Here is a 27,043-nt window from a genome sequence, read left to right as displayed (position 1 = left end):
GATGTGAGCTCCATGAGCGGGACACAAGCTCCGTGAGCAGGACATGAGCTCCATAAGCAGGACACAAGCTCCACAAGCAGGACACAAGCACCCTTAAGCAGGACATGAGCTCCATGAGCAGCCCGGCTTGCTGCAACCAGAGGGCTGGGACAGCCTTCGGGTCCTGTTTCTCCTTTTTTCTTTTTTTTCTCCTTTCTTCTCCCTTTTTTTTTTGGCTCTCCCAGCATTTCCTTTCCCCGATGCTCTGAGGACACCCTGTGGACTCTTCCCTGCACTGCTGGAGCTCTGCAAAGACACAAAAATCCCGGCTGTTTCCTGCCCGGTGGCTCTGCTGCTCCCTTTCCCGCAGCTCGCTGCTTCCCATCACCCTGCGAGCGGAGGCAGAGCCGGCCCAAGGCAGCACCAAGGCGCACGAGTGGTGGAGACCTCAGCTGTGGRGCCTTGGACCCCCTTCCACCAGCTGCATCGCGGTATCGGGGGCGGTGAGGCTGGATGGAGCTCCAGGATGGAGACGGATCGGTCCTAGGGATGTGGATCAGCCCCTTGAGCTTGTCAGGGCAGGAGGCACCACAAAGTCCATCTGTACTGCAAGGCGAAGAGAGCTGATAGCCAAGGGCTTGGCTGGCCCTGGGGAGAGCCTTCCTCAAATGGGACTCCAGTGGCAAGGAATTTTGTGTGGTGAGAGGGCAGATCCTTGAAGTAAACACAAAGTTAGGAGCACAGGAGAAAACAGGAGCCTTCCTCTTTGGGCTGGACAGCAAAAGCACTGCAAGGAGCTAACGAAGAGCTAAGTTGAGATGAATTCCTGGTTACCGTCAATGCAGAGGAACGGTCATTTCCAAGCCGTAATCCATCTCATTCACTCTATCAGGATATCTAAAGGGAGCCACGGCACCAGGGTGCCCAGGTCTTTCGGCTAGAGGAAAAGCAGAGTGATATTTCAGTTGATAATTAAAATATTTATATTGTTTAAAGTTAGGTGAGGTGAGTCCTACCATACTTTAGTCAAATGCACTGTCAGCAAAATTAAAATCCGTGCAGTGAATTTTGCTCCCAAAATGATGTTAACTCAGGGTGAGGTACAAAATTTGGCAAGCAAAATGTTAAGTATCGGAACYGCCCAGCCCCGCAGCACAAAGCTCGGCCGGCTGCGGGAAGGAGGATTTTGTGCCRAGCGGTGAACGTCGCCCTTCGCGGCACAGGGAGGGCCTCGCCGTGCCGCGCTCACCTCCCTCGTGCTCCCGAGCAGCGTGGAGATGGTGCCCAAAACCCGCGCTCGGGACAGGGATAAGAACCCAGCTCTCCGTTAGCGGCCGTGCGGGAAGGCAGGGATAGGAACAGGGCAGAATTCCGAGCGCTGCAGCTGCTGTCAYGCAGGCGGCTGGGCTGGAGGAGAGCGGAGGATCCCGTGCGGATTCACCGGGATGTGCCCGGGTGCCCCGTGCTCTGGGTGTCCCTGCTGGAGCAGGGGCTGCACTGGGGGTCCCCGGGGGTCCCTTCCAACCTCAGCCATCCTGGGATTTCAAAGGGGGGCCCCACAGTGCTGCCCCCCAAAGGGGCTGCCCCCCAAAGACACCTGCACGTTCAGCTCCCCGGCCGCGAGCACCGGCCTGAAACCAGCTCGCTGCCTGCTTTGCATCTGACTACGAAAACAGACTTTAAGCAGCCTTATAATTCTGCCWTAACATTAATTCCTGGTTAATAAATACGAATTATCTGTGCTTAAAGTCCAACTAACATAATAACCTTGCTTCTGACTTTACGGAGTGGGAGAGAGCTGCACAGCGCTGGCTTCGGGTATAATAAGGTCAATCTTCCTTTTGTGGCCTCGGCGCTGAATTGATCCACTTATAACAAACTCCGCTCCGCCTCCCCCTGCGCAGCCCCGGGGGATGAAATTAGCTCCGAGCAGGACGAGCTCGGAGAGCAGCCGGGCAGCCACAGCGTTGGCACCCACAGGAGGCTGCAATTGGCAGCCCGGTGCCACGGGGGCAGCCTGGGATGAAATTGCTTGAATTAAATCCCACGCGGGCTCCGGCGCGCGGCGGAGCGGGCAGCTCTGCGTGACGCAGCTTGACTGCGAGCCTTGCAATGTGCGGGTGTAATCTGGGCCTAAAAGCCGGGATCGTGGAGAATCGCAGTGGGTAGGAACCCGGGCTTGGATTTTTTAGACAAAAACAAAAAATATGAGTTTTGAAAGTGTAAAAATAAACCTGAAAACGTTTATTTTTAACCTTTTCAGGTTAAAAGGTTGCTTTTAACCTTAAATCCTTTTAATCCTTTTTTAGGTCAAAAGGATGCTTGCACATCAGCACAAGCATCCTGATGTGCTTCAGGATGAGCACATCGAGAAGCCTCAGGCCTAGCTCCTGTTTCCTTTCCCGCGGGCTGCGGGTTATTCCTGCGGATAACCTGCTGCTTTAGCACTATCCACCTGGAGGGCGGCAAGGCCCTAATCCGGCGGGATTTGGTACTCGGCTGGGCACAGGGCAGGTTCAGGGCGAGTCAGCCCTTCGGATGATCGCGGCACGTGGCCGCAAAGGCAGCTTCTACGTCACCTTGGGGGACCGAATATTATCTAATAATAATAATAATTATTATTATAATAATAACAACAATAATAATAATAATATGTGATAGGCAGTGCCGAGCCCTGCCGCGCTTGGCTTTCACGTGGAAGCGACGTGACTCTTTTTACCCCGATTCCTCTTCTGCAGTTTCTGCTGCATGGGACAAGCTGGGGGGACGTCTCGACTGCTGCAAGCAGGCGGGGAGCCGATTCCTCTGCCCAGGCTCCAGGGAAAGGTGCAGCCGGCTTCACCTAACACCCTTCCTGGCGTCTTCCTGGAGCCACATTTCACGGAATGACAGAATCACAGAGTGGTTAAGGTTGGAAGGGACCTCTAGAGACCACCTAGTCCAGCCCCAAAGGCTGCTCCTGAAGCTACTTGCACGCGAGGCTGAGGAAATACAACAACCAGCAGCTTTTGTGTGCGCTGCTGGGCCCCTTTTGGGGTGCCTGGTAAAGGGAGCTTATCCTTCATTTTAGGCTTTGGAAAGAGCAAGCCGGGCAGCGTGGCGGGCGCCAGCGGCAGCGGTTGGGCTTAGTGGTGTGGGAGCAGCAAGGGAGCCCCGGGAAGCAGCCTTCCTGCCTCATCCTGCCTGCACGAGCTCCAGAACGCAGATTGCCTCAGTCTCGGCCTCTGATTGAGACACAGCAAAATTGTGCAAATGCATGAGCTAGAAATGTGAGAGGAGCTCACGAGGTCTCGGCTTAGCAGGGCCTAGTTTTGAGTTCACTGAAAACTGGGAAATGATTATTTGGGGTATGAAAACGCAGCGCTGTAAGGAACAGGAGCTCTGGGCTGTCTTTCCAATAGCAAATCTCAAACAAGAGGCATTTGCTTAGTACTGATGCTGTTGTAGCTAAAAACCGAGGCTGCAGTTAAGGAAGCAAGGAGAAAGATTTAAGGCACAGAAATAGGCTGGTTTGAAAATTAAAAAAGGGGACGGTGGAGGCTGGTGTTACAGGAACGGATTTGAATGCTAGGCGGTAACTGAGGCAGGATGAACCTCATCTCTGACATGACGAGAGCCATCGACACCCGCGGCAAAGGGAAAACGAGGCCGTGGAGAGGGCCGGGTGTCGCACACCGAGTTCCTTCAGCACGGACCTGGATGCGGGACTCTAGTCCAAGACGCTGACTTTTGTCCCGAGGGCTGCATTTGAGCGGAGTCTAACACAAACCTTGCTGTAGATGAGAAACGCTGGGGACGTTTTGTGTGTCATTTTGTGTAAAACCTTTGGGGAAATGTTTGCATTCCTATTCTGTCTTTTCCTGCATTCTATGTGGTTGCCAGCTGCTGCTGCTCCCTTAGGTGAACGATGTGTTTTGGAGATCCCCCAGCGCAGCCCCTGCTCCAGCAGGGACACCCAGAGCACGGGGCACCCGGGCGCATCCCGGCGCGCTGGCAGATCTGCAGAGCAGGAGCCTCCGCAGCCTCCCTGGGCAGCCTGGGCCAGGGCTCGGGCACCCTCCCACCAAACAAGTTCTTCCTCACGGCCACATGGAGCTGCCTGCGCTGCAACCTGCACCCACTGCCCCTTGGCCTGCCCCTGGCCACCACCCACCAGAGCTTGCACCTTCCTCCCTCCATCCTCCCCTCGGCTCTTTGGACACGCTCACCAGCTCCCCTCTCACCCTCCTCTCCTCCAGGCCCAACAGACCCTGCTCGCTGTGAACCAGAGTGTTGTCCTTAGCAGAAAAGAGGACAGAGATGAACTTCGGAGTCTGGCTGGCTTGGGAGCAGCAATGGCTGGAAAGGAGGGCAGGGAACCGTCCCTGTGGAGGACACGGTGGGCTGGGGACAGAGGCACCGAAGGGCACACRGAGCAGGCCGAGCAGCATCCCTGGGGACATCCCTGTGGCAACACGTGGATAGAGGCCACACGGGGTGGGAGATGGGGCCCATGAGGGACACTGGGGAGTCCTGGATGCTCCTCATGGGTGGCTGTTGTTGCCCATTGGTGATCAGAGCTGGGGGGGGTGTTGGTGCCTGTGGGACAGTGGAGCTGGGGAGTCAATGGTGGTGGTTGTTGCCCCTTGGTGATCAGAGCTGGGGATGTTGTTGGTGCCTGTGGGACAGCGGAGCTGGGGAGTCAATGGTGGTGGTTGTTGCCCCTTGGTGATCAAAGCTGGGGGGTCGCTGGTGTCTGTGGGACAGCGGAGCTGGGGGGTAAATGGTGGCAGTTGTTGCTCGTTGGGGATCAGAGCTGGGAGGTCTATGGTGTCTGTGGGACAGCAGAGCTGGGGGGTCAATGGTGGCAGTTGCTGCCCATTGGGGATCAGAGTTGGGGGGTCGTTGCCCTTTGGTGGTCAGAGCTGGGGGGTCAATGGCGGCTGGCGGCCTCGGTGACCGTTAACGGCGCCGCCACACTCCCCCCCCTCCCCCGGGCGTCACTGTCCCCGCCCCCACTGCGCCTGCGCGCGCGGCGACGGGCGGGGGGAGGACGCGCAGGGGGGCGGGGCGGGCAGCGCCCTTTGGCACCCGGCGCGGCGCGCAGCGCGCAGGCGCGGCCGGGCGGGCCCCGCCTCCCCCGGAGGAGGAGGCGGGGTCACGCGGGCGGTCACATGACCGCGGCCCTTCCCGGGAGGCTCCCAACATGGCAGCGGCGGCGGCGGGCGCGGGCCGCGCTCGGGGCTAGGGCCGCGCTCGGAGCCGGGGCCGCCCGCCCGTCCCTTCCGTCCGTCCGCCGGCACCTCCCGGCCCGCCGCGACCCCGCCCGCACCCCGCCGCGCCGCCTCCGACATGAGGGAGAAGGGCCGCAGGAAGAAGGGCAGGACCTGGGCAGAGGCCGCCCGCACGGTACGCGCAGGCCGCGCCGCGGGGGGGAAGATGGCGGAGCCGCCGCGGGGTCTCCCGGGCCCCTCGTGGGGGGGGGGTTCCCCTTCCCGGGAAAGCGGGAGGCTCCCCCCGGGTCCCGCGTGGCCCCGAACGCGGCCACGTTCCAGGGTTCGCGTGGGGAAATCGCCTCTTTCCGGCCGCTGTCCGGGCGGGATTGCAGGGAGCTGCCGCCCGGAGCGGCCGTGCCGGAGAACCGAGACCTGCAGAGGGGCTGGAGCGGCCGGAGGAGCCCAGGAGGAGGCCGAGCTGGGGAGCAGAGAGGTGACGGGCAAAACTTTCTCCCGTGCTTGTAAAATATCCATGTTCCAGCGGCAGGAGGGGCCCAGGAGGAGGCCGAGCAGGGAGCAGAGAGGTGATGGGTGAAACTGTCCCCTGTGCTTGTAAAATATCCGTGTTCCAGCAGCAGGAGGGGCCCAGGAGGAGGCCGAGCAGGGAGCAGAGAGGTGATGGGTGAAACTGTCCCCAGTGCTTGTAAAATATCCATGTTCGAGCGGCAGGAGGGGCCCAGGAGGAGGCTGAGCAGGGAGCAGAACGGTGACGGGCCAAACTGCCCCCCGTGCTTGTAAAATATCCATGTTCCAGCGGCAGGAGGGACCCAGGAGGAGGCCGAGTAGGGGAGCATAGAGGTGATGGGTGAAACTGCCCCCCATGCTTGTAAAATATCCATGTTTGGGGGCCCATCTCCCACCCGGAGAGGAGTCTTGGTGACGTCCTGAGCGTTCGGGAGGAGGCGTCTGGTAAAGGAAGGCTTGGAAAGGCTGCCTGGAAAGCAAATCGCCTGCGGTGGGACGTGCGCCCGGCCCTTGTGAACAGCAGTTTGTTGGACCCCGTATTCGCAGGGTGCAACGCAGCCGCCCTTCAGCCCAGGCGCAGYGTGAGCTTAGCTGTCCTGAGCGTCTAGGACGTGTCCCACGAGTGGGTGTTTTGGGTTCCATTTCGGTGTTTTTGTGTCCTTCTGAAAACTTGTCTCCAAAGGAGACTGTCTGGGATGTCCTGYGTGTCTTGCTGTCCATTTCCATCCACTGATCTGGTTTTAAATCTGTTTCAGCGCTAAAGAGCGTATTTAGAAAGCTGCCCTGAAAAGCATCAGAAGCGGAGGTTATATGTGTGCTGTCCTAGGTGGTGTGCCCGGCTTCACGGCAAGGGTGGCCAAAAGGGTGGCGAAACCCTTGCCCAAACTTCTCTTTGGGCAAATGCTGCGCTCTGCATCTTGAGGGGAGTGTTAAAATGTTCCCGTCAAACTGCAGTTCTGCTTTCTCTCCTCAGAAAGTTCCCTCCTGGTTTTTTTTTGGGGGGAAAWAATGTCTTTTGGGTCTTGTCCTAGCTTGCATACTGGTATGGGTTTTTTGCTGCCAGGGTTTGAAGTTTGTAGCCTCTGTTGTAGCAGCAYGCTGAGAAACGTGGCAGCTCTCAGGCAGTCTGTCCTCCTCAGGAAAAGCAACGTAAAACTTACCTCGGACTTGGAAAATCTTCCAGTTTATGGGAGCATTCTGTTGCATTCTGCATGTTTTTGTGGAGCTCATCCTTGCTAGTTTAGCCCTGTGTGCTGTGAAGTCAAAATCGTCCCATGTGGTGGTGGCAGCTGGAGGGTGAGGGGGTTTGGGAGCCGCCCGTTTTGCTGCTGGTGAGTCCCAAAGGGAGCTCTCCCATCCTGCTGCATTGGGACGTTGCTGAGCGGCAGCTTCAGGGCATCCAGACGGGTGTTTTTGCCTCTTTGCTGTGTCAGTCACATCCAGAAATTCGTGCAGAAAACTCTTGTTACCGTGGCTCTGCTTTGGCGTAAGGACTTAACCCCAAACTCCTTAAGTTTAGTTATAACTGGCCATCCGGAATGTGGCCTTCACCAGGGCCGGAGGTGGTGGTGGGGAGCAGGACGGCCAAGGTAGCGTCACCTTGGCTTCAGCTGATGTGAAACTGCAGGGTCAGCCTCAAACTGAGTGTTAATGATCAGAAGTATTGCTTTATTTATTTATTTTTTAAAGAAAAAAAAGCAGAACCCCCCAGTGGGTGGGAGGTGTACTGATAGTATTCCGAAGGACTCAATCTRTTCTTGTTCTTCCTTGTCTAGGACTATCAGTTGGAGCAGGGTTATGGTGTGACACAAGGCAAGGGTGCCTGGCGAGGGTAGCGCCTTCTGGGAGGAAGTTACTGTTGATAAACAACTTTTTTTTTTTCTCTCTCATTTCCTGGCTTATTCAGCAACTGTGCAGCTGCAGATGGCTCTGAGCTTGGGGCTCTCCTTGGGCCAGTGGCTGKGTGTGCTTAAAGCTTCAGGAAGGTAAGGAGAGAAGCTGCTGCAAAGGGCTGCTCAGGTTTGGGGTAGTTGTGCTCCCAGAAAGGGCGCTGGGGCCTCCAGGCTGCAGAAGGAGCCCGGTGGGGCTGAGCTGCTGGAGGAGGTGCGGAGGATGTAGTAGCAAGGGGTGCAGAGGGTGACGTTGTCCTGTGCGAGCTGGTTCTGTGGGTGCTCGTGGCCTGTGCTCCGGGGTGCGGCGGCCAGGCTTGTGAAGCAGACGAGTCCTGTACTTTCCTTCTGGTCACTGAGGGGCTCAAGTTGCTGCCAGGTCTCTTGCTGATGCTGAGCAGGACCTCCTGAAGCAGGACGGGGTCCCGGGAGCAGCGAAATGTCCCGTGCCCCTGTGTGGAGCACTGGAGCGCTGCACCCCGCGGGCCGTCCCAGCGCTGTCGTGGCCGGTGCACGTCGGGATGAGAAGTCCCGGGGCKGGACACGGGCTGCCAAGCAGCAGCCTTGAGCGCCCTGTGTGCAGGGAGCCCCGTCGGCAGCGCCTGGGATGAGGGAAGGTGCTGTTTGTTTTCCTGGGAAGTCCCCCAGTGTGACTGGGAAGCCTGGACCSGGCTGCCCAGGGAGGCTGCGGAGGCTCCTGCTCTGCAGATCTGCCAGCGCGCCGGGATGCGCCCGGGTGCCCCSTGCTCTGGGTGTCCCTGCTGGAGCAGGGGCTGAGACTGGATGATCCCTGGGGGTCCCTTYCAACCTCAGCCATCCTGGGATCCTGTGACTTGACAAAACRTGCAGCCCAGCAGCTGTCTGAACGTGGAGCCAGCGTCATTGCAGARAACTGCCTCCTCGCAAGCGCTCTTYGGCCAGGATGCCACAAAATGCCCCGTCCTCATACTGCCTGTTTGTGAGATTGAGGAGCAGCCACCGCGTTGTTTTCCCTTTGAGCTGCCTTTTTTCCTGTTGAATCCAACTGATGGTTTTGGTGGCTGAGGAAGGGAAGGATTCTCGGGTAAGCCAGGAGGTGTGAAGGGTGTTGCAGGGTGTTCCGTGCAGGCCCAGTCCCATCAGGTGTGAGTGCTGCTGCACTGCAGCCTGTGGCAGCTCTTGTGATGATGTGGAGCTCCTTCCTCTCTCGCCGTAGAGATCCACGTGGGACACTTCCATCCACTCAGATAAAAGGAAAAGGGAACCATCCCTGGAACAGATACTGCAGCGTGAGACCTGCTTGGAGTTTAGCTGTCAAGCCAAACAAGGATGGAGCGGAAAGGTAAAGGCAAAACCAGGTAGAAAGAGTATTCCCTGGAGAAGCAAGTGGTGTATTTGTGCCTTAGTAGAAGGGCGATCTTAAGCTCTACTTGCAAAATTCTCAGGAAAATAATAGTTAAGGATGGAGGAATGCCATTCCTCCTGCCTGCCTTCTGTTAAAAGAGAAGGTGGAAGAAGGTAGAGGAAGGAGAAGGAGGAAGAAGAGAAGGTTAGAAGAGAGGGTGGAAGCATCTGGACTGTAGGAAGTTGCCCACTTGTCTACAGTGATGTGAGCTCACCCTTGCACCCCAAATTGAAAAAGGTTCAAAGTCTGCCACCAAAATATACATAAGTTCCGAGGCTCCTGTAAAATGTGAGTGGCAGCATTCTGGGAATCCCACCGGCACGGGGCTTCGCTGCTGCTTGTTGCACGTGTCCAGCAACAGCTTCCCCATGGATAGGCCACCGTGCTGACTTGTGCTTGCAGCCTCCTCCAGGCAGAAGGAATCCTGGTTCGGCTGGTGCAAAAAGGGAGCAATGCTTGAAGTGGAGTCATCAGATCTCCGCGGGACTGGCGAAGTGTTTCTGCTCTTTTGGGATCCCCTCTGGCTGACCGCGGTTACTCCCATCTTCARTCTCCATCCAGGTACAGGAGTGGTGTGAGAGGCGCATCCAGATACAGGGTGCTAGAAGGTGTGGGTTAATCCAGCTACGTCTCTCAAAGGTTCCTGCAGGGAGCTGGAAGTCCCATCGTGGTGACCAGGCCATCTGCGTTGCATCATTCTGCCACGTGCCTCATTTATGGCCCTGCTGSCTACGAAAATACCAGGACAATATTCCTATGGACACAGGCTAGGGATTACATGGGACAGAACAAAGGCCTGTTCACCCCATCACAGGCTAAGGGAGACTTGCAGTTTTCTTCACTGCTTTGTCACCTTTATCTGTCATGAACTATGTCACTTAGTTGTATTCCTGTCTTTTTCTTTTCCCTTGTTTCTTTTTTTTTAAGGACCTTCCTGCACAGTCAGCAATTGCTCTGCACATGCAAGCTGTTTTGCTGCAGTGTGGCTAACACCCCCTGCTACGAGTTCTGCCTGCTGAAATTCTTAGGGAGCTGCAAGTTTCCATAAACACCTCTCGGGGATCCACAAAACGGACAAATGGAGGTGAAGGCAAAACGGTGGCAGTAGAAGTTGCAGTGGTCGAGGTGGAAGAATGACCCATTCAGTTGTGGTAGGGAAGCCACGAGGCTACAGGACCTGTCACTCTTGCAGCCAAAGTGATCTAAACCCATGTTGTTAATAAAAATAACAATAATTTCAGGTCGCTTGTGTGCTCCTGCTTGTGACTTTAGTGACCTAGAGGCTTCTAACTCCCTGTGAGTTGGAGGGGGACGGGCATGAAGCACTTTGCAGCGTGGTTTTGCCTGTCTTGTATGGAAGTGGGCAAGGAAGAGGAGATGGAGGGTCGGGAAAGTGTCTCCTCATCCCATTCATGTTGCTCCTCTGTCTGGGATCTTCCATCCCTGGGCTCCTGGTTTGTTGGAGCTCTAAGTATCTCCATGCAACGTGAAAGTTGAGCAGGGTTGTCCAAATAGCGTGGAACTTGTTTGGAGGAAAGATCATTGAGCTGGCGGTGCGTGTCTCCAGAAATGCCTCGGATGGTGCAAGCCTGCTTCTTTTTCATCCCTTTTTCCTGCCTCTCTCCCCCTGTGCTTGGAGGAGCAGCATATTTTCCCGAGGATGTCATTCGTGAGGCTTCCTGCGGGCTGGGGTGGGGAGCCCAGCTCCTCCGGATGACATGCGCCTTAGCTGCGCTCTCGGCGCAAAGGTGCCCTCCTGCCTTCAGCCCAGGGAAATCGGACTTTTTTACAGAAAAACTTGCTCCTGCGGCAGTGAACCTCAAGCAGAATAAGTGGGAAGCTTGGGGATATTCACCGTAATGGAAGATAAAATAACATTGACTTAACGAGTAGGTGATAAAGCCCAAATTTGCCAATGCTGAAGGCTACACAGGGGCTTTTAGAGCCAATTCTGCACGTGCATCTCCTGCCCATGCTGCCTGGTGATGGATCCTGTGGGCYAGTGAAAATTAGCTCGTGCTTGACCCCTCCATCTCTCCTGTGTGTAATTATGTGGCTAGGCTGATGCAGTCGGGGGTTAGTTGGGCTSCTGCTGTTATCTTCTCCTGATACTGTGAAACTCCGTATTTGCTGTGGAGAAATGTGATCGAGGTGGCTAGAACTGAGTGGAGAAGAAAATTCAGAGGACTCAACGCGCTGGCTTGTCTCTTGATACGKGTAGCAATAAGATCAAGTTAAAAATATATGTATTTTATGGTATTTCAGTGCAAAAGCCAAGGAATCCTGATCACATCTGAAAGAAGGAGGATTTTCTGCCCATCTTCAGGAAGGAGGGAATGGAGAATAGAGGCTGCTCGTCCTGCACTGTGGGAGCAAGCCACGAGGCTGGTGGAAAAGCCGGGCACCAATGGCTGGAATCAGCTGTGTCCTCCAGCCTTCGAGAGCGAGACTGATACTGTTTTGCACCTCTGTTAATGACTTATGTCACCGAGCAATTAATAATTATAGYATATGCAGTCAGCAGGTTCATGGGTGACACCAAATATGCTCAAGGTGGTCAATATAGATGAGACTTTAATCCTGTTTGCTGGTGATATTTGAGGTTTCAGATGTGTACTAAAGGTCTGTATTTTAATAGTTATATCTCCGATATATAAACGATTTAGGATTTGGTGATGGCAAGTAAAAGCCCAGGATGTGGATGTTTTTGGTACTGGAATGGGGTCTGATCTGGTCTATTTAGACATTTAGCTCTTCAGTGGATGGAGTGATCCTAAACTTCCATGATCAGCTTCCCGATCCTCCTCCCTTTAGGGGGAATCTCTTATCCGCCCAGCTAAGCGCACGGATATACCTGCAGCCTCACAAAATATATATGCAGCTATTGGGTCAGCCAGGCTACCTGACCTTTGGTTCCTGTAAATACCCAAGAATTTAATGTTTGGCATTTATATTAGGGCATATATAGAAGCTGCCGGGCAGTTCAGTAGCAGCAACATTGGGGTTTATTTGCCGGCTCCCTGGTGGTTGCAGGGTGCTTTTGTTATGGGTTAAACTTCAACTGGAAGAGCCAGGTTTTTATAGGGTGTTTTTGAAGACAAAGTGACAGGACCATTGACAAGTTGCAGCTAAGGAGTCCACAAGTAGTCGCTTCCTTGATGCTTTTGCTTGGCAGGAGCTGAATTTTCAGAAGAAATCTTGGCGTTCAAGAGGACAAGATGGGTTTTTGCTGTTTGTGGTGGCTCCCCTTGTCCCGAAGCCTTTGTTRGTGCCGTTACGCACCCGAGCTGCAGTCTTTCCTTCCTGTTTTACAGGATTCCGCGTACAAATTTAGCTGCAGCAGGTCACTTCTTTATTTCCCTTCTCTTTTCTCTGACGAGCCCTGCGGCCAGCATYCTGCTAGGAAAAGGTCAGGTTTGGGGTTTTTTCTCCCCGCTTTCCACGTGGGGAGACCTGAACTCTCTCCAGTCCCTTACGAGACGCAGAGGTGAACGCTGCCCTCACAGGCTCCTTTCGAGCCAYCTGTGTGCTCTGTCCCACACTGTCGACCCTTGGGATCCACAACCTCCTCTGCTCTGTTTTCTGGCTCATTTTCTGTGTTTTCTGGCTGCTCAGGAGCTCCGGGAGGCTGGAATTCCTGGTGCCTCTGGAGCCTGGGGGTGGGATTCCTCCCAAGCCCGCTCCAGTGAAGCTCTCCATGCATGGTCGGTGTGTTGGAGGACGCTGCAGTAAGTGTCATGCCTCTTGCGTTACCTGTATTGAATTTGCACCCATCCTCAGCGTTTCTTTCCTCCTGAAAACTCCTCAGCAGTGCCAGGCTGAGCGTGCTGCGGAAGGAGCCCCCGTAGCCATCCCTCCTGATGAGTTTGGCATCCCTTTAAAGGCATTTGCAGGAATAGGTGTCRTCCCGCTTTCACATATACTTACTAAAGAACAGTTTGGTTCTGGAAATACCAAAATTGAAGCTTATTTCATCTTTAACATGGCTAAAATGCCGCTCTATTTTGATGCTTCAGCCTGTTGAAGCCTCCTGACCATCTCTGACTTCATGTCTCCTCCTGAGCTCTCTGCCCCTGAATGTTTTCCAGCGCTGAAAGGAAAGAATGAGCACTGAGGTTTCCCCTTTGCTCTAGGGGAAGGAATGTGGAAAAATCGCATCCTGCAGGAGAGCTCCCTGGCTCAACTCGGGTACCTGTATTTGCCATGGTGAGATCAGTGTGGAGATCTGATTGCTCCAGTGAGCCCTGGCTTTCAGCACCGGCTCCTTATCTTTGTTTTATGGATGTTCAGGAAGCTGGTGGCTAAGATAGTGTGAAAATTGTCTTGTGTAGAGATGGAGAGGTATCTACAGACCTGTATCTACAGATGGAGATGGATCTTCATGAACAGGTAGAGATCTCTAGGCTACTCGTACAGGAGCACGGCTGGGTTAATAAGTGGTAAACACTCGACAACATCTGTGGCAACATCTGTGACAACAAGAGCAACATCTCGAGGTCTGTCAAGCTTAATTTATAGCTCCAAGTGAAACTGTGAAATGATGTTTGAGATGATTCTCGTTATTACATATAGTTTGTTAGAATTTGCAAGCTTCTTTCAAAGTGTTCTCTACTTAAAACCAAGCTTAGTAAGGAGCTGTGTGGGAATTTCAGAAGTGTTGCTGGCATCAGGGTGGTCGTGGCAGTAAAGCAAACGTTGTCTCCCTCTTGRACAACGTTTTTTCCCCGGAAAACAAAAACGAGCCATTTGAAGCAGTACTCCAGTTGGCACTCCAGTGTGGCTGCACCTTCAAACACAGAGGATTTTGGAGCCGGGCTCCTCTGCTGGGATCCGCTGCGGATCCTCTGCCGCGRCCGACACGCCGCAGCCCTCGCCGTGCTGCGCGGTGGGATCCATCCCTGCCCTCCATGCGCTTGCTTCCTCAYGACCCGCCGTTGCCCATTCCTTCTTGACCTCGTTTCTCATTAAAGCCTTGAAGAGCAGCTAATTGGATGACTAGCAGAGATACTGTGATGTAGGTCAAGTGCTCCCTGCCCGGCTGTCGCTCGCGGCCCTGGCTGCGGGAAGGGCGCTTGGCTTTGGCATTCCCAAAAGGAATTTTGCATCCAGCTTGGGTTGGCTTTACAGCTGAGCCGCTTTGCTGGGCATAGCGCTTGCACYGCCAAAGGTTGTTCCTTGCTGAAGCAGCATATAAAGAACGTGCTGCTTCCGAATCCTGGAGCTGGGATTCTCCTGCTAGGAAAAAAAGGCGAGGAATGCGTGTTGGAGATGGGATTGAGATGTAATGTGACGGGCAGCTTTCCGCCGGGAGCCACGGCGCTGCCAGCTAATACCTCCCCAAGCTGCTCTGGATTCCCTGGCTTTCACACAGTTTTCATTCCGCTTCCAAGAAGCACCAGGAAAAGGTCCAGAGTTACAAGAAATGACTTCACTCAAAGCGTCGGAAGGGGARATTTTCCTCCCTCCCTTACATGGATGAATAACCAGCACCAAGAATCCAGATGTGCATTTTTACCAAAGCTTTCAAAAAAAAAMCCCATTTGTGACTTGATACTCTCTTTCAGCTCGTGGAGATTTTTACTCTCTTGATTAGTTCACTGCGGGGAAAAAAAATAGATGTGCTGCTTCAATGGACCTCAAGTTCCAAAAGAATGAATAATATCAGTATTAATGTCGCTATTTCCTCAGTAAAGCATCAGATCCTAATGGGAACTGGAGACATTGTTCACGTGCAAAGTTCTCTGGCTCTTCCCAAGCCGGAGGACACTTAACACTGCTTGGAAGCAGATCCCTGTTTTGGAGGGATGATGGTCATGGAGGGGATGGATGTTTGAGCCGTTCCTGGCAGTCGCGTTCAGGGATATAGGACCAGGGATGGATTTCTGCATTCCTTGGGCATGGAGTGCCCGATTCCTGCGCGCTCGGTGCTCTCTGCACCGCTGGGTGCATGTTGGAAACGCAGTGAGCAGAACCCCAGCACTACGTGATGGCCCAAATTCCCAAAGCAGGAATCTCCCCACATTYTTATTTTTCATTAATTTCCTGAGCAGTTAGGGCTGGATGCAGGTGACCTGGGAAGAGCTTTGGAATTCTGGCTTAATTCCCATGCTCTGGGAGGTGAAAAGATGTAAGAAAATGAACAGAAGGGCGTATAAACCTAATCTGCATCTTTTTAGAAAGAACCTGGATTAGATTATGTATATGGAGCCAAGACAAAGCTGAGGTTGAGCCTTCAACTTCTACCTGCTTCTCCAAGTAACACCCTTATCTTTTCTGTAGCCGTAGACTAAACACAGAGGTGTGAGAGTTGGGGCTCTCCGAGCTGTTTCACTTGTTATTGCTGCTTTTCTTTTGATTCTCTCCCTCTAGTTTTTGAAGAGAAGGCAGTAAAACCTGGAAGTGGRAAACTGGCCCAGCTAGCTGTGAGAAAAGCATAACGTATAAAAAGATGGAATAAGAGGTTAGCTCTTYGTTACAGGTACCTGCTCCCTGGAAAGATTTGGGAGGAGTTGGAGTTGAAAGATCACCTTGGTGTGGATACGGAGCATTGTCCCTCTGTGTCTCCTCGCTGCTCCGGTGGGAAYAACGTGAGCGCCGGGCCTGGGGCAGGGACACGTGGAGAGGCCTCGGGCGCCTTTCTCTGTGTTGCGCTGGGCTGTGCTCATGTCCAGTCMCCAGATCTCCCCTGGGGGCACGGGCACCCCTTCATTCAGCATGGGTCACCCCCCGTTTGGATGGGCAGGTTGTCCTGCAGCTAGTGCAGGTGGGAAGAGCTGCCCCAGGAGGAAAGGGTTCCTATGAGAATGGACAGTTGCTGCACTGGAGTAGCGGGTTTTTTTTTGCCAATTTGATCTGAAAAGCTTCCTGGAAATAAGGTGCAAGCTCCAGTAGGCCGGTCATTTGGGCTCTGAGGGTTGCAGTGCTGGAAAATGCAGGCTGTGTATCTTCAAAGAGGCGAAACCCCAAGGCAGAACCCCGCTCTGGTGCGTTTGGAGGACGCCCATGGGAAAGCTCTTGCCGTGCAGGGAAACGCAGCGTTGCAGGCGGTGGGACTCCTGATGCACCAGGCTTCTGCATGGTGGGCAGCACCACCAGGCGCAGCAGCCGTGGTCTGAACCAGCTGCARTCACCCGAGCCTTGCAGTAGAGTTCGGACCGTGGGCTTGAGTTCAGCAAAACCCGAGCAAGAGGTGAGAGTCTGCAAAGAGCTTCTGCTGCCCCAATTCCCCTTGTTTTTGTAGTATTTCTTGCCTTAGAACATCTTCACTGAGATGGAGCTGAGGTGTTTCCATGTCTCGGTCATACTGCCCGTTCCAGGCTTGTCTCTTTTCTGAAGGCGTCCAAGGATTTTATGCAGCAATAGGATTCCTCTTGTTCCATTGCTTGTGTTCGCTGTCTGCTAGGTCCAAGGAACCCGGCACTTTTCTCCTCTTGGGTAAGGAACCACGTGTTGGAGAGGTGCTCCACCGGCTTGGATGCCTTTGCAAGCTGGCAAATAGCCTGGGGAAAATGTGCTTTGGGTTGTTCTGCTATGGGGAGGCAGTGATGATGATGATGATGTGATCTTCCTCTCTGGCCAGGGCTTGTRAACTGGTGGTACCGAGTAGGATGGGTTTGGGGAGCAGAGGTTTTTCATGGGCTTTATTCGGGGTTTTGTTTCCTTGGTTTCACAGAGTGGTGCTTGAAGGGGATTCTGTCTTTTCTGGCTCCCCTTCTTAAATTTCACCCTGTAATTGTAGTGGCCTGGGTGGAATTTTTCACATTACACATTCTGTAAGAAGGCTGCATGGTCGGTGTGGCCTGGGTGGAATTTTTCACATTACACATTCTGTAAGAAGGCTGCCTCTATTGCTCGGTGTGAGATTAAGAAACGTCCTTTCAAAAAACCAGGATCATGAGGAAGCTTTGCAGAAGCTAGGACAGGCTGAGGCCGCAGTGTGGTATGTAGTGTAAAACAGAGGAACCCTTTAATTGCCTCTGTTAAYGATGGATCAACTTGGAGCATCTGGACAGCCAAGTTGGAGAAATGGGAGCCTCAGCCACGTGGCCCTGGTTTAGCTGGCGGCGAGTTCTGCTCACTGAGCTTCCTGGAGAGGATTCCCGAGTTGTCCGTATGGGATCCGACCACGCGAGCTGGGAGCCCTGCGGTTTGGCCGCCAGAACCTGCTCGTTAGCTGCTCTGCTCCTGGAAGAGGCCCTGGCTGCTCCACCACGGAYGCTGCTTTGCAGGATGAGGTCGGCTAGACCGAGTTCAAGTATCGGGCGCCTTTCCCAAAGCCCGGGCGCTGCGGTGACTTTGTTCTATTTAAACCGTGCCTAATTGCCTGGTGTTCGGGAGATAAAATGTGTTTGGCGATCCGAGGCCCCTGAAGAGCTGTGCTCCTGCTCATGCTTTGGCAGTAATTGCTGGGCTTTGCTAGATGTTTGCCTTGAGTTCACGTTTTCACAGCCTGTTTTATGGCATGGGAGTAGTGGATCGAAAGGGCGTTATTTCCACTCGTGCCTTGCACGTAAAATCCGGTGAGGCGGCCACCACTGGAGCTTGCTCTTTGCGTCTCTTCCCCCTATCATATCTTGCTTTATTTCTAGTTCTAGGCTTGCAGTTTCACGTGCTGTTTTTCCCAGCATTTTGGGATGCTGTGGGCAACGTAACAGGAGACTTTTCAGCATCTTTTCCCCCGTGATATTTTCCTCCTCCTTGCATCCTTCTCTCCTTCCTGTCTAGCTTTCCAGTAGCTATGAGGATTCAGTGAAACGGACCCAGGTCCCTTCCTTGTTTCCTGCCTGGTTATTTGCGTGGGTCACTGCTTCCCCGCCTGCTTTCTGAAGGCAGTTTCCATCACTTGAAGGACATGAGTGTCATCAAGTCAACTGCAGTCCCATAGAGGGGGGCACGGGGTGATTTCACCTCCTTGTGCTGCCCCAGGTGCAAGGGAAGCCCTAAACCAGGCTGTGGGTGTTGGATGGGCGCCTTTCATGAGTGTGCATCCCTTTTAAGTCAGRTAACAGAATGTTGGAGGTTGGAAGGGACCTCTAGAGATCATCTAGTCCAACCTTCCTGCTCAAGCAGGCACACCTACAGCATGTGGCACAGGGTGGCATCCAGGCGGGTTTTGGAGACCTCCAGAGAAGGAGACTCCACAGCCTCCCTGGGCAGCCTGTCCAGGGCTCTGTCACCCTCACAGTGAAGAAGTTCCTCCTTACCTGCAGATGGAACTGCCTGGGTTTCAACTTATACCATTTAACCTTAGCAGTAGCCCGTGGCTGTTGTCGATTTGTGCCTTTTGCCTCCCTGTCCTTCTGCTAAGCGTCGCYGAGAGGAGTCAGCCTCTGCTCATTTCCTCCCTTCAAACGTTTATCCATATTGGTAGGATGYCCCAGATCTTCTTCTGCAGGTTGGCCAGGCCCAGGAGTTCCTCATCGGATTGGTGCTCCAGGCTCTTCCCTCAGTCGCCCTTTCCTGGACCTGCTCCAGCAGCTCCTTGTCTGTGCAGAGGGGCCCTGGGCAGAGCACCCACATGTGGCCTCACCAGGGGGAGGATCCAAAGAAGAGGAGCAAAATCTCATCCATCGCGGTGGTCTCCATTGGGGTAGTCCCATGCATGGCGATGGGGCTGGGGATCTGCCCCAGATCAAGTTCTCTGCCTTGTTGGCTACGTGCGTGTTTCCCAGGGTGCTCCCTTGGAGTTGTGYTATTCCGAAGCCTCGTTAATGGTTAACTTGGAATTCAAATACTTCTCGTGTGCGGTTGGGAAGGGGCCGCGTTGATGACCGTTTCCACCCTGCCCAAATGCGCAGACACGGTGGAAGCTGCCCGGGGAGGTCCTGGTGCTCTGGGTATTGCCACAAAGACCCTCGTGCGTCTTTCCCTTGGCAAAGCGGCCTGCAGGTGCCCGCTTGGAGCGCGCTGGCAGCCCATGGTGCCCATGGAGCCTTCGGAGCCCATCGTGCTCCTGCTCCAAGGGCTGGAAGCAGCAGGAGCATGAGGACGCAGCTGCTCACAGGGGTTGGCATGTCTCTAGTCATCCTCCTCCTCAAAGCAGGGCCACGTTGAGCTCACAGCAGGTTTTATCATGARAACCTGCAAGGATGGAGGCTCTACAGCCTCTTATGTCCTTTACCCTTGCTTTAAAAGACCTTTCCTTGCTCCAGTGCTTCGCGGCAGCGGTGTTGGGAAGCACTAAATGAGCCGGAATCGGCTGCTGCTACAGATCAAGAAACCCAAGTGCTCTAAAGCGACTCGCTTTAAGCACCTGGATGTCACATCCTGTCGCCGTGGGCGCCCTTAATTATTTATARCTGCTATCGAAATGCATGGAAGGGAGGCTGGAGCACCAGCTAATCCCGCTTAAACCCCTTCTAAACTCTTGCTTGAAGTGCTATAAAATAAGCAGGGTTCCTTGCGGTCAGCCAGGCTTAACCTGAGTCACGCAGCGGGCTGGAAATAGCTGTGAAAGTTCCTGTGAACGGTAGGCTTGACCTTGCACGTATTTAATGTAGTTTAGGGCTGAGAATAGGAAGGATAACATGAAACCGAGGCTAAGCAGACACTGCAGCTCTGCAAGGTCTTCGTCCAAAGGCTTCCCATTGAGAACCAAGCCTATGCGGAGCAGCATCACGGCACGTTCCTTGGGGATAAAGGATGCCCTGGTCTAAGGGAATTACGTGTTCTGCATAGCTGTTGGAAAAGGGATAGATTGGAACTGCTCATTTCCTTTGCTGCCGCCTCTTCTGCCTTTGCAGATGCACGTTTTGGTATAAATGCATATTTAATTTGCTTTCTGACCTGGCTTTARCCCTTGGGATTTAAGGTTGATATGCGGGGCGTAGATTAAAAGTAGATGATTGGGAAGGAAATGTCACTTTGCTCCCTCCCAACAAATGCTGCTTAAAATATCCGAATTATATCTCGTGCCTGATGTGTTCATGTGGAGGGCATGAGCTTCCTGCTGCCCGCAGGAATAATGTATAGTACAGATTATTGGTCTTTTCGGCTTTATCTGGCAATTTTTGACACTAGCTGACCCAGCGAGGCCTCGCGTCGCCTTATGGTGGGCTTAAACAGCTGGAAAACTTCCAGCTGTTAATTTATACCAGCGTTTGGTCTAGAATGAGGGCAGCCCTAGGAGAGTTCAAACAACCAAAGAAATGCCAGAATTGAAGGGTTTTTTGGTGTTGTGTTTCTGTCTGGTTTCCTTGGGAAGAAGGCTCACTGGCGATGCTGGTTGTGTCAAATTGTCATGGTGGTTTTTAAAATGCTGAATCTTCTCCCAGCTGTTTCTGGTAAACTTCTGCAGCCATGGACATGAACTAGGCCTGTTAGGGCATAAATACTAATTAAAATAGTCTGTAAATGATGATGGGCTCCAGGGCAGCCATCCGTAGCCTCGACAGACTGTGTGTGTCTGGTTTTGGTACCTCGGATGTTTGCAAACAGCCAGGATTGGGGTTTGGGGAGTGTTGTCTGAGGYACCTTGGCCATTCCTGGAGAATTCCCAAGTGTTGCTGTTGTCCTGGACGAGCCCSCATCACAGTACAACCTTCCTTCCCATCTAGAACAAAATACAGGAGCGGGATTAAAGACAAGTCCCGTAGCCGGTCGTCTCGCTGCTGCTTTCAGCTGGAAGAGGTGCTGATGATTCRTGAAAGCCCGAGTTTGTCCTCGCTTGTGTCCTTGGAGCTGGGCGAGCGCCTCCGTGTAGCCCTGCGTGCTGTGGAAGGCTGAGGAGGAAATGCAGGCGAGTAACTTGTTCTCAATCTGCTTTTCCACTTGCCAGGTCCTGGAGAAATATCCTAATACACCGATGAGCCATAAAGAAATTCTTCAAGTTATCCAGAAAGAAGGACTCAAAGAAATCAGGTGAGTCGAGTATCCGTGGCAGGATAATAGCTTGGTTGTGACTTGGTTTATTATCAAACCCCATCTCACATGCCTCTTTGGGACAGAAAAGGTGAATACTCACAGGAGAGGGAGGGAGAAAAACCAAGCAAACAGAAAACCTCTCCAGGCAGTGGTGTTTTCCCTGAGCAGGGTAATAAACAAGGATATTCTTCATTTCCAGACACCTGCTGCTTCTCCCTGCTCTGCAGCTGGACCTGCTCAGGTAGTGGAGGCTCCAGTTATTGAGGTTAACTTAATCCCCTCCTATTTCATGTTTTACAAAAAGGGGGAGAGGGAGGATATAGCAGACAGCTTAATGGAAATAACCCGAAAGTGTCCTACTGAAATCTTAACAAACAAAACTCCCTTAAAAAGGCTTGTCTTTTATTTTTGTATGTATTTTTTCCTCRTGTTGGTGCTTTAGTATAATCTGGCATAGTGTGTATTTCTACTTCAAAGACCTCCACGATCCTCACGTTGCTCCAAGGGCTGTAGTGGGTGTTGGGGCGCCCTGCTCTGCCCGGTGCAGAGCCCAGGTGATCCTGAGCTGCTGTAGAGGAGCAGAGAGCTCAGGGCATGTTTTGGATGGCTGTTAGCAGAGCTTAGCCCYTGGGCCCTTGTCCACATGAGTTGCTTTGGGATGGACACATTCATTTACTCGTATCAGGTAACTGCTGCGCAGCAGAAGGTATTTCTATTTCTGCTTTCTAATAGCAAAGAAATTGCTGTTAGAAAAAAGGGGCAAGGGGAGTTGAATGCAGGGGAAAAAGGGGGCAAGGGGAGTTGAATACAAGTTCACCTATTGAGTAATGGAATACCTGACCATGTCTGGTTTAGGATGGCCACGTTCTCCCTGCTCTTTACCGGGTTTAATGCAATGTTTGTGGGKTTTTTTTGTTTGCTTTCTTGTAGTAACGTGGAGTGCTGTTCTCAAGGCTTGGGCAAGGGCTCTGATATGATGTGAAATGTGCAGCCTGGGTAGTCAGGCCGGAGTTTGGAAGGAAGGGCTAAACCCGGAGGAGAAATGACCTGGTCCCACAAGGTCTTTCTCAACCTGGAGCTTTTCTGTCCCTGAGCTGAGGATCTAGGCTGAGCAGAGGGAGTCATCTCCCTCTAAGGAGAGGAGCTAAGAAGAGCTCCTTCATGTTGTGAAGTACTCGAAATCCCCCAAAAGATCCTTGTGGCAGCAGTCAGCTTGCTAGACTTGGTCTCTCTAGTCCAACTGTCCCTCTAGCTGACATAGTGTTTGGGTGCTGTGCAGTGGTCTTTCCCTTTCAACATAAAATAGATGTAATACAGCTTTATTTAGGTTAGGACTTAAGGTTATGGGTTCTTGAGCAGTTTGGTTCCCGTTAGCCCCGGTAACGTGTTTGGTGGCTGAATTGGGCTTCTTGTAGCTCATAGCTAGTGACGGGTGGATTTAATGCAAAGAAACATTTATTAGCTGAAACTGATTTTGGGGAAAAGCTCAAAGTTGCAAGATGAGCGTGTGGAGCTACCAGATTTTGAGCCCACGTAAGCTGAGGTGATAGTAGGAAACCTTGGCAAGTAACAGCAATTCTCCGTACCTACCTGGCACAAGACGGTGAAATTGCAGGTGTGGTAGATAGAGGCCATGAAGGCCTCTAAAGCAGTTTAGTGAATCTGTCTGTTTTTATTGCAGGGCTTTCCATGCTCAGCATTGCCTCGTTTAAAAAATATATCTACTCCTTTCTGTATTTGTTTTCCAGATGGGAAGGAATTTTAGGAGCCACAACTCACTTTCCTCCAGGCTTCGGGGAATGGGGCAGAGCCAGAGGAACCCGCCTGGTGTCCAGTGGTCATCGCTGCTGTTTGGCTGCGTGGCCAGCTGGCTCCTTCCTCTTCTCCTGACTCGTGGCACGTGCTGGCCAGCTGGTTGGGAGGAGGACTTGAGGACTTGGTGTCCTCAGGACTCCCAGGTCCATGGAGCTGCTCTCCGGCAGGGTGACCCCTCATCTGTGCTGGTGCCTGGGGTTATTCCTGCCCAGGGGCAGGACCCTGCACTTGTCCTCGTGGCGTGCCCCAGCGTAAACGCTCACCCCAGCATGACTTCTTGCTCCCCACACAGACAGGGAGCTATGGGGCAATGACTTCCCAAAGACCCCCTTTTGATGTGGAGTTCTGTCATCTCCTTGGAAAGGAGCTGCTGCTGGGTGTGAGGATGGAGAATGTCTTAATGTAGACCTGGCTTTTAGAGCTGCGGAGCGGAAGCTCTTTGGAAAAAGCTGCTGCCTCTGGCAAAATTGTTAGGGTTCCCTCTTCCAAAAGCTGTTCTTGAGAGCCCCAGTGGGTCTATTAGAGTGTGAAAGGCTCTCGTAGGCCAAATTTCTTGTCCAGGTGGAGAGAGCTAAATTGATAGAAGCTTTTCCCAGTCTTCAGAGATGTTTCTTTAGGAGATGGCAGTGGGCGAGGTGTGTATCCAGTGTCTGGCATACGGCACGGTGGCCTCTCCTAGCCGCTTCCCGGGATTACAAGTGGAGCTGAGGCCTTCCCTGCTGGAGCTGCTGCCTCTGCCTGCCTGGAAGGGGCCTGGCACTGAACCCTGTGCGAGCATTCGCTGCCCAAAGATCCAGGGCTTTACGCTGTCATGAGTTCCCYGATGCAATTTAACTTGCCAATATTCTGCTCACACGATTCCTCTTTAGACTCTAAAGCTCTTCAATGTTTTCACAAGTCAAAGGATGTTAAGCATAGGCTGAATCCTTGATGCTCCCTGGTGGCTTGAGAGGCTTAGCTTTGAAATCAAGCTCCTTTTCACCAGCTCCTTCTGGTTCTTGTCATGACCTTAGAGCAGAAGAACATTGTAGATTATTCAAGATGTGCTTTGCATTGAGGCTCCTCTGCTGTAGCTGTATCCTCATGAAGGCAGGACCACAAGGTTGCTTAGTTTGCAGATTATGAAGCTGGCATCTCCTGCAGCTTGGGTAGCACCACTTTGAGCTGCCGTGATAGGTCCCACAGCCCTTCACCTGCACTGTGCTGAAGAGCCAGAGAGCCGTGTTGGCCAGATGCGTTGTGCTCAATGGTGAGGGCCTCACCCAGCAGCTTTATTTGTTTATTTGAGGAAACTAATAATTAGGCAAGGCTTTCCACAGCTCTTTAAAATCAGATTTCCAGTAGGAATCGTGTCTGCCTGGTGGTAGGTGACGTTGAGGGCAGGTAACCCAACGTGTGCCAGGAAGCTGTGTGGGCTGCGCCGAAGCGTTTGGAGCTCTCCATGGCTTTGCCCCTCTGCAGTTACCCATCCTAGAAGGGCTCCTGGAGCTTGCTGCAGTCAAAGCCACCCCTTGAAGTTGAGCTACCACTCCTAGGTCAGCAGCTCTCAGCTGGGGGTGATGGGCTCCGGGCGCACGGTGGCAAATGCTGCTTTGGGTAAGGACAGGTTCTTCCCACGAGCCTTGGGCAGGAGCTTAATCTCTTGGGCTAGGTGAGCTGCAGGGGTGGCTTCCAGCCCCAGGTTGTCTGTAATGCACTGTTTCCAGCCCCGTGTTCTTTAGGTGAAGAGGCTGCTCACCCGAATGCACGGAGASCTGTTCTTTCGGCTCCAGTGCCTCGTGCCACCCTGTTGTGACTCACTGCAGAGCCTCAGCGCCTTGATCCTGGGCTTGCTTGTGGAAAGTGATACTGCTAAAAGCACTGCTCTCCGTGTGGAGACAACCTTTGCAGTAGGTCATGCTCTACCACAACAGGAGAGCTTTGTTTTTCCCCCGTTCAGGGGGAATTTGCACCTTACACATAATAGCTGCGTGCTACGAACCACCTTGGAAGGAACCGTGGACTGGCAAACGCTTCATGTACTTGACACATTTCAACAAGCTGGGGATTAAAGAGAACTTCCAGGGCAGCAGTCTGCTTGGCAAATGCAACCAAAGCGCTTAACCTGGAATGTTTTGGGGTTCCAGTTTGATCAGGCCCTTGCAGAGTTGGGGCTGCTAGCTTGAATTCAACCCAGAGCTGAAGCAGGTTTCTCTACGAGTGAGTGTCTGAGCCAAAGCCTGGCAAGGGTTAAGGGGGATGTGACTAATACAGGGGGAAAACACTCATTTGGAAAATAATCATTCAAAGATAGCGAATACAGAGAGATGAAGTCGCTCCCATTAGCAGGGAATGTTGAATGCTTTTATTGCATGTAGGAGAAACCTTGTCTAGGGTGTCGCTTGTTGCTGTCTGTAATTCCTGGGAAGGTAGGAAGTCCCTAACGAACGAAATGGTCCATTTCCCTCGCCTGAGCCTGTGGGAACAGCAGGTTTTGCTGTGTCGTCAGGATAAAGGGAATGTCCCTTTTGATCCCGTGAAAGGGAGGGCATTAGCCCTTGCAAAGGGAGCAGTAGGMGGATGCTGCAGTGATGGATACTCTGGGGCTCTAACAGGTCCGTGTTGTTCTATGGAAGCACCAGAGCTAAGGTCTCCAAAGACAGCTAGGTCTGAGCTTCAAGCTGATCTTCCGTCCCCAAGCTGGGTGGTTCTGTGGTGGAAACGCCAAGGGCAAAAACCTCCAAACAAACCAAATGACAAACCCGGGCCCCTTAGAAAGCCCTGCAGGCCGTGGGGACCTTCCCCAATGTTCACGTCCTCTGTTACCCTCCATGGTAAGGAGCCCCTCTGACCACATGGGCTCATCAGGGTGTCGGGATGCTTTTTCACAAGTATTTGTGAGGGCAGAGCCSTGGCCCAGGCTGCCCAGGGCGGTTGTGGAGGCTCCTGCTCTGGAGGTCTTCAAAACCCACCTGGATGCACCCGGGTGCCCCGTGCTCTGGGTGTCCCTGCTGGAGCAGAGGGTTGGGCTAGATGATCTCTAGAGGTCCCTTCCAACCTCCACCATTCTGGGATTCTGTGGAACAGTAAGGAAAGGGAATTTCTGTGCTGCTGTGGCCCTTCCAGAGGCTTCCCCCACTTGTGAGAGGAGTTCCCTCAACAGGAGAAGGATAAAAAACAGCCATGAGGGTTGCCTGGGGTTGGTAGCTGCTTCTGGACCTCCCCAAACACCTCCTGGGTTGCCTTGTTCATGCTTCTACTAAAGCTTAGTTTCAGTGTGACTGCCCAGACTGGTTCAAATTGACTCCTGGTGGCTGGGGAGGAGGGTTCGTGTTGATGAGTAGCCAACTGTTGTGCTCAAGTTCTTAAAGGGGTGTTTCTCTCCTTTTTTTGGGTTGCCCTCCAACTCCAGAAGGTAAGAACCACTGCTGATTGTTCTAAAGCCGCTCTTCTGCGTTAACTCCAGCTGCCAAAGCCTCGCTTTGCAAAGCAAGCGCTTGCGTCCCGCAGCCCCAGAAGCCCCGTAGCGGAGGCGGCGCTCGTGCTCCCCGCAGTGCATGCTCCGTGCATCGGCCCGGGCGCGATGCAAGCCTGCAACCCCGCTCTGCTTGCCCGGCGTGGCGCGGGCGCCGCGAGGCTCCCAGCATGTGGACGCGGCGGGTTAACGTTCCTGCAAGCCCCGCTCCGGGGAGCTGGGGGCTGCTTGGGTTGCATGCCCGCTTTCTGTGCGACTCTCGCCTTGGGTTGGCACTGCGCCCAAGCGCGTCTAACCAAACTGCAAAATAAACGGCTTTTCCTGAACGCGAATGTGTCCTAACGAGCTTGACGATCTGCTTGCAGCCTCTCTGCTCTGGCCCTGCAGGAGATTTCATTAATTTTCTTTCCTTAATCAAATGTTCGTGCACTAACGACCTTTGGAAAGCTCTTCCTGGGCTGTCGGAGCGGGCAGCGGGTGCCGCGGCTCACGGCCCTTCTCTCCTGCTCAGCTTGAAGAAGCTCTGAGTCCCCTGTGGAATGTAAAATGGCCCGATTTAACGAAGGTTTAAACCGGGCAGCCCCTGGAAGGAGCCGCGGGTACGTACGGAGGGAGCGAGGCGGAGCGTGGAGCGCGGCGGCCGGAGCCGTGGGCGCCGCCGCTCGCGCCTCCCGCCTCGGAGCCAGCCGGGCTCGGCGCCAGGGAAGGGAGAGGAGAAAGGAGAGGAAAGGAGAGAGGAAGAGAAAGTAGAGAGGAAAGGAAGGGAGAGAGGAGAGGAGAGGGGAAAGGGGGAAAGAGGAAGGGGGAAGGAAGGGGGAAAGAGGAAGGAAGGTGAAAAGTCATAAAGGAAAGGAAAAAGAAAAAGGAAAAGAGAAAAAGGAAATGGGGATAAAGGAAAGGGAAGGAAAAAGGAAAAGGGGAAAAGGAAAAAGGAAAAGGA

General features: G+C 53.3%; 1 protein-coding gene across 1 annotated transcript in view; it reads left to right on the top strand.

Moving 5' to 3' along the window:
• Positions 1 to 5,310: 5,310 nt before the first annotated feature.
• ASXL2 (ASXL transcriptional regulator 2) overlaps positions 5,311 to 27,043 on the top strand; it is a 63,033-nt gene continuing 41,300 nt past the window's right edge. Inside the window, exons 1-3 of the mRNA XM_026046343.1 lie at positions 5,311 to 5,367; positions 20,749 to 20,831; positions 21,538 to 21,540. Of these exons, the coding sequence (XP_025902128.1) occupies positions 5,311 to 5,367; positions 20,749 to 20,831; positions 21,538 to 21,540 (143 nt within the window). The remainder of the gene's footprint in view (positions 5,368 to 20,748; positions 20,832 to 21,537; positions 21,541 to 27,043) is intronic.

Source organism: Nothoprocta perdicaria, unplaced genomic scaffold, assembly GCF_003342845.1.
Source record: "Nothoprocta perdicaria isolate Ctin4 unplaced genomic scaffold, notPer1 scaffold_439, whole genome shotgun sequence".
Classification (NCBI taxonomy): domain Eukaryota; kingdom Metazoa; phylum Chordata; class Aves; order Tinamiformes; family Tinamidae; genus Nothoprocta; species Nothoprocta perdicaria.
This window is presented reverse-complemented; position numbering and strand designations above follow the sequence as displayed.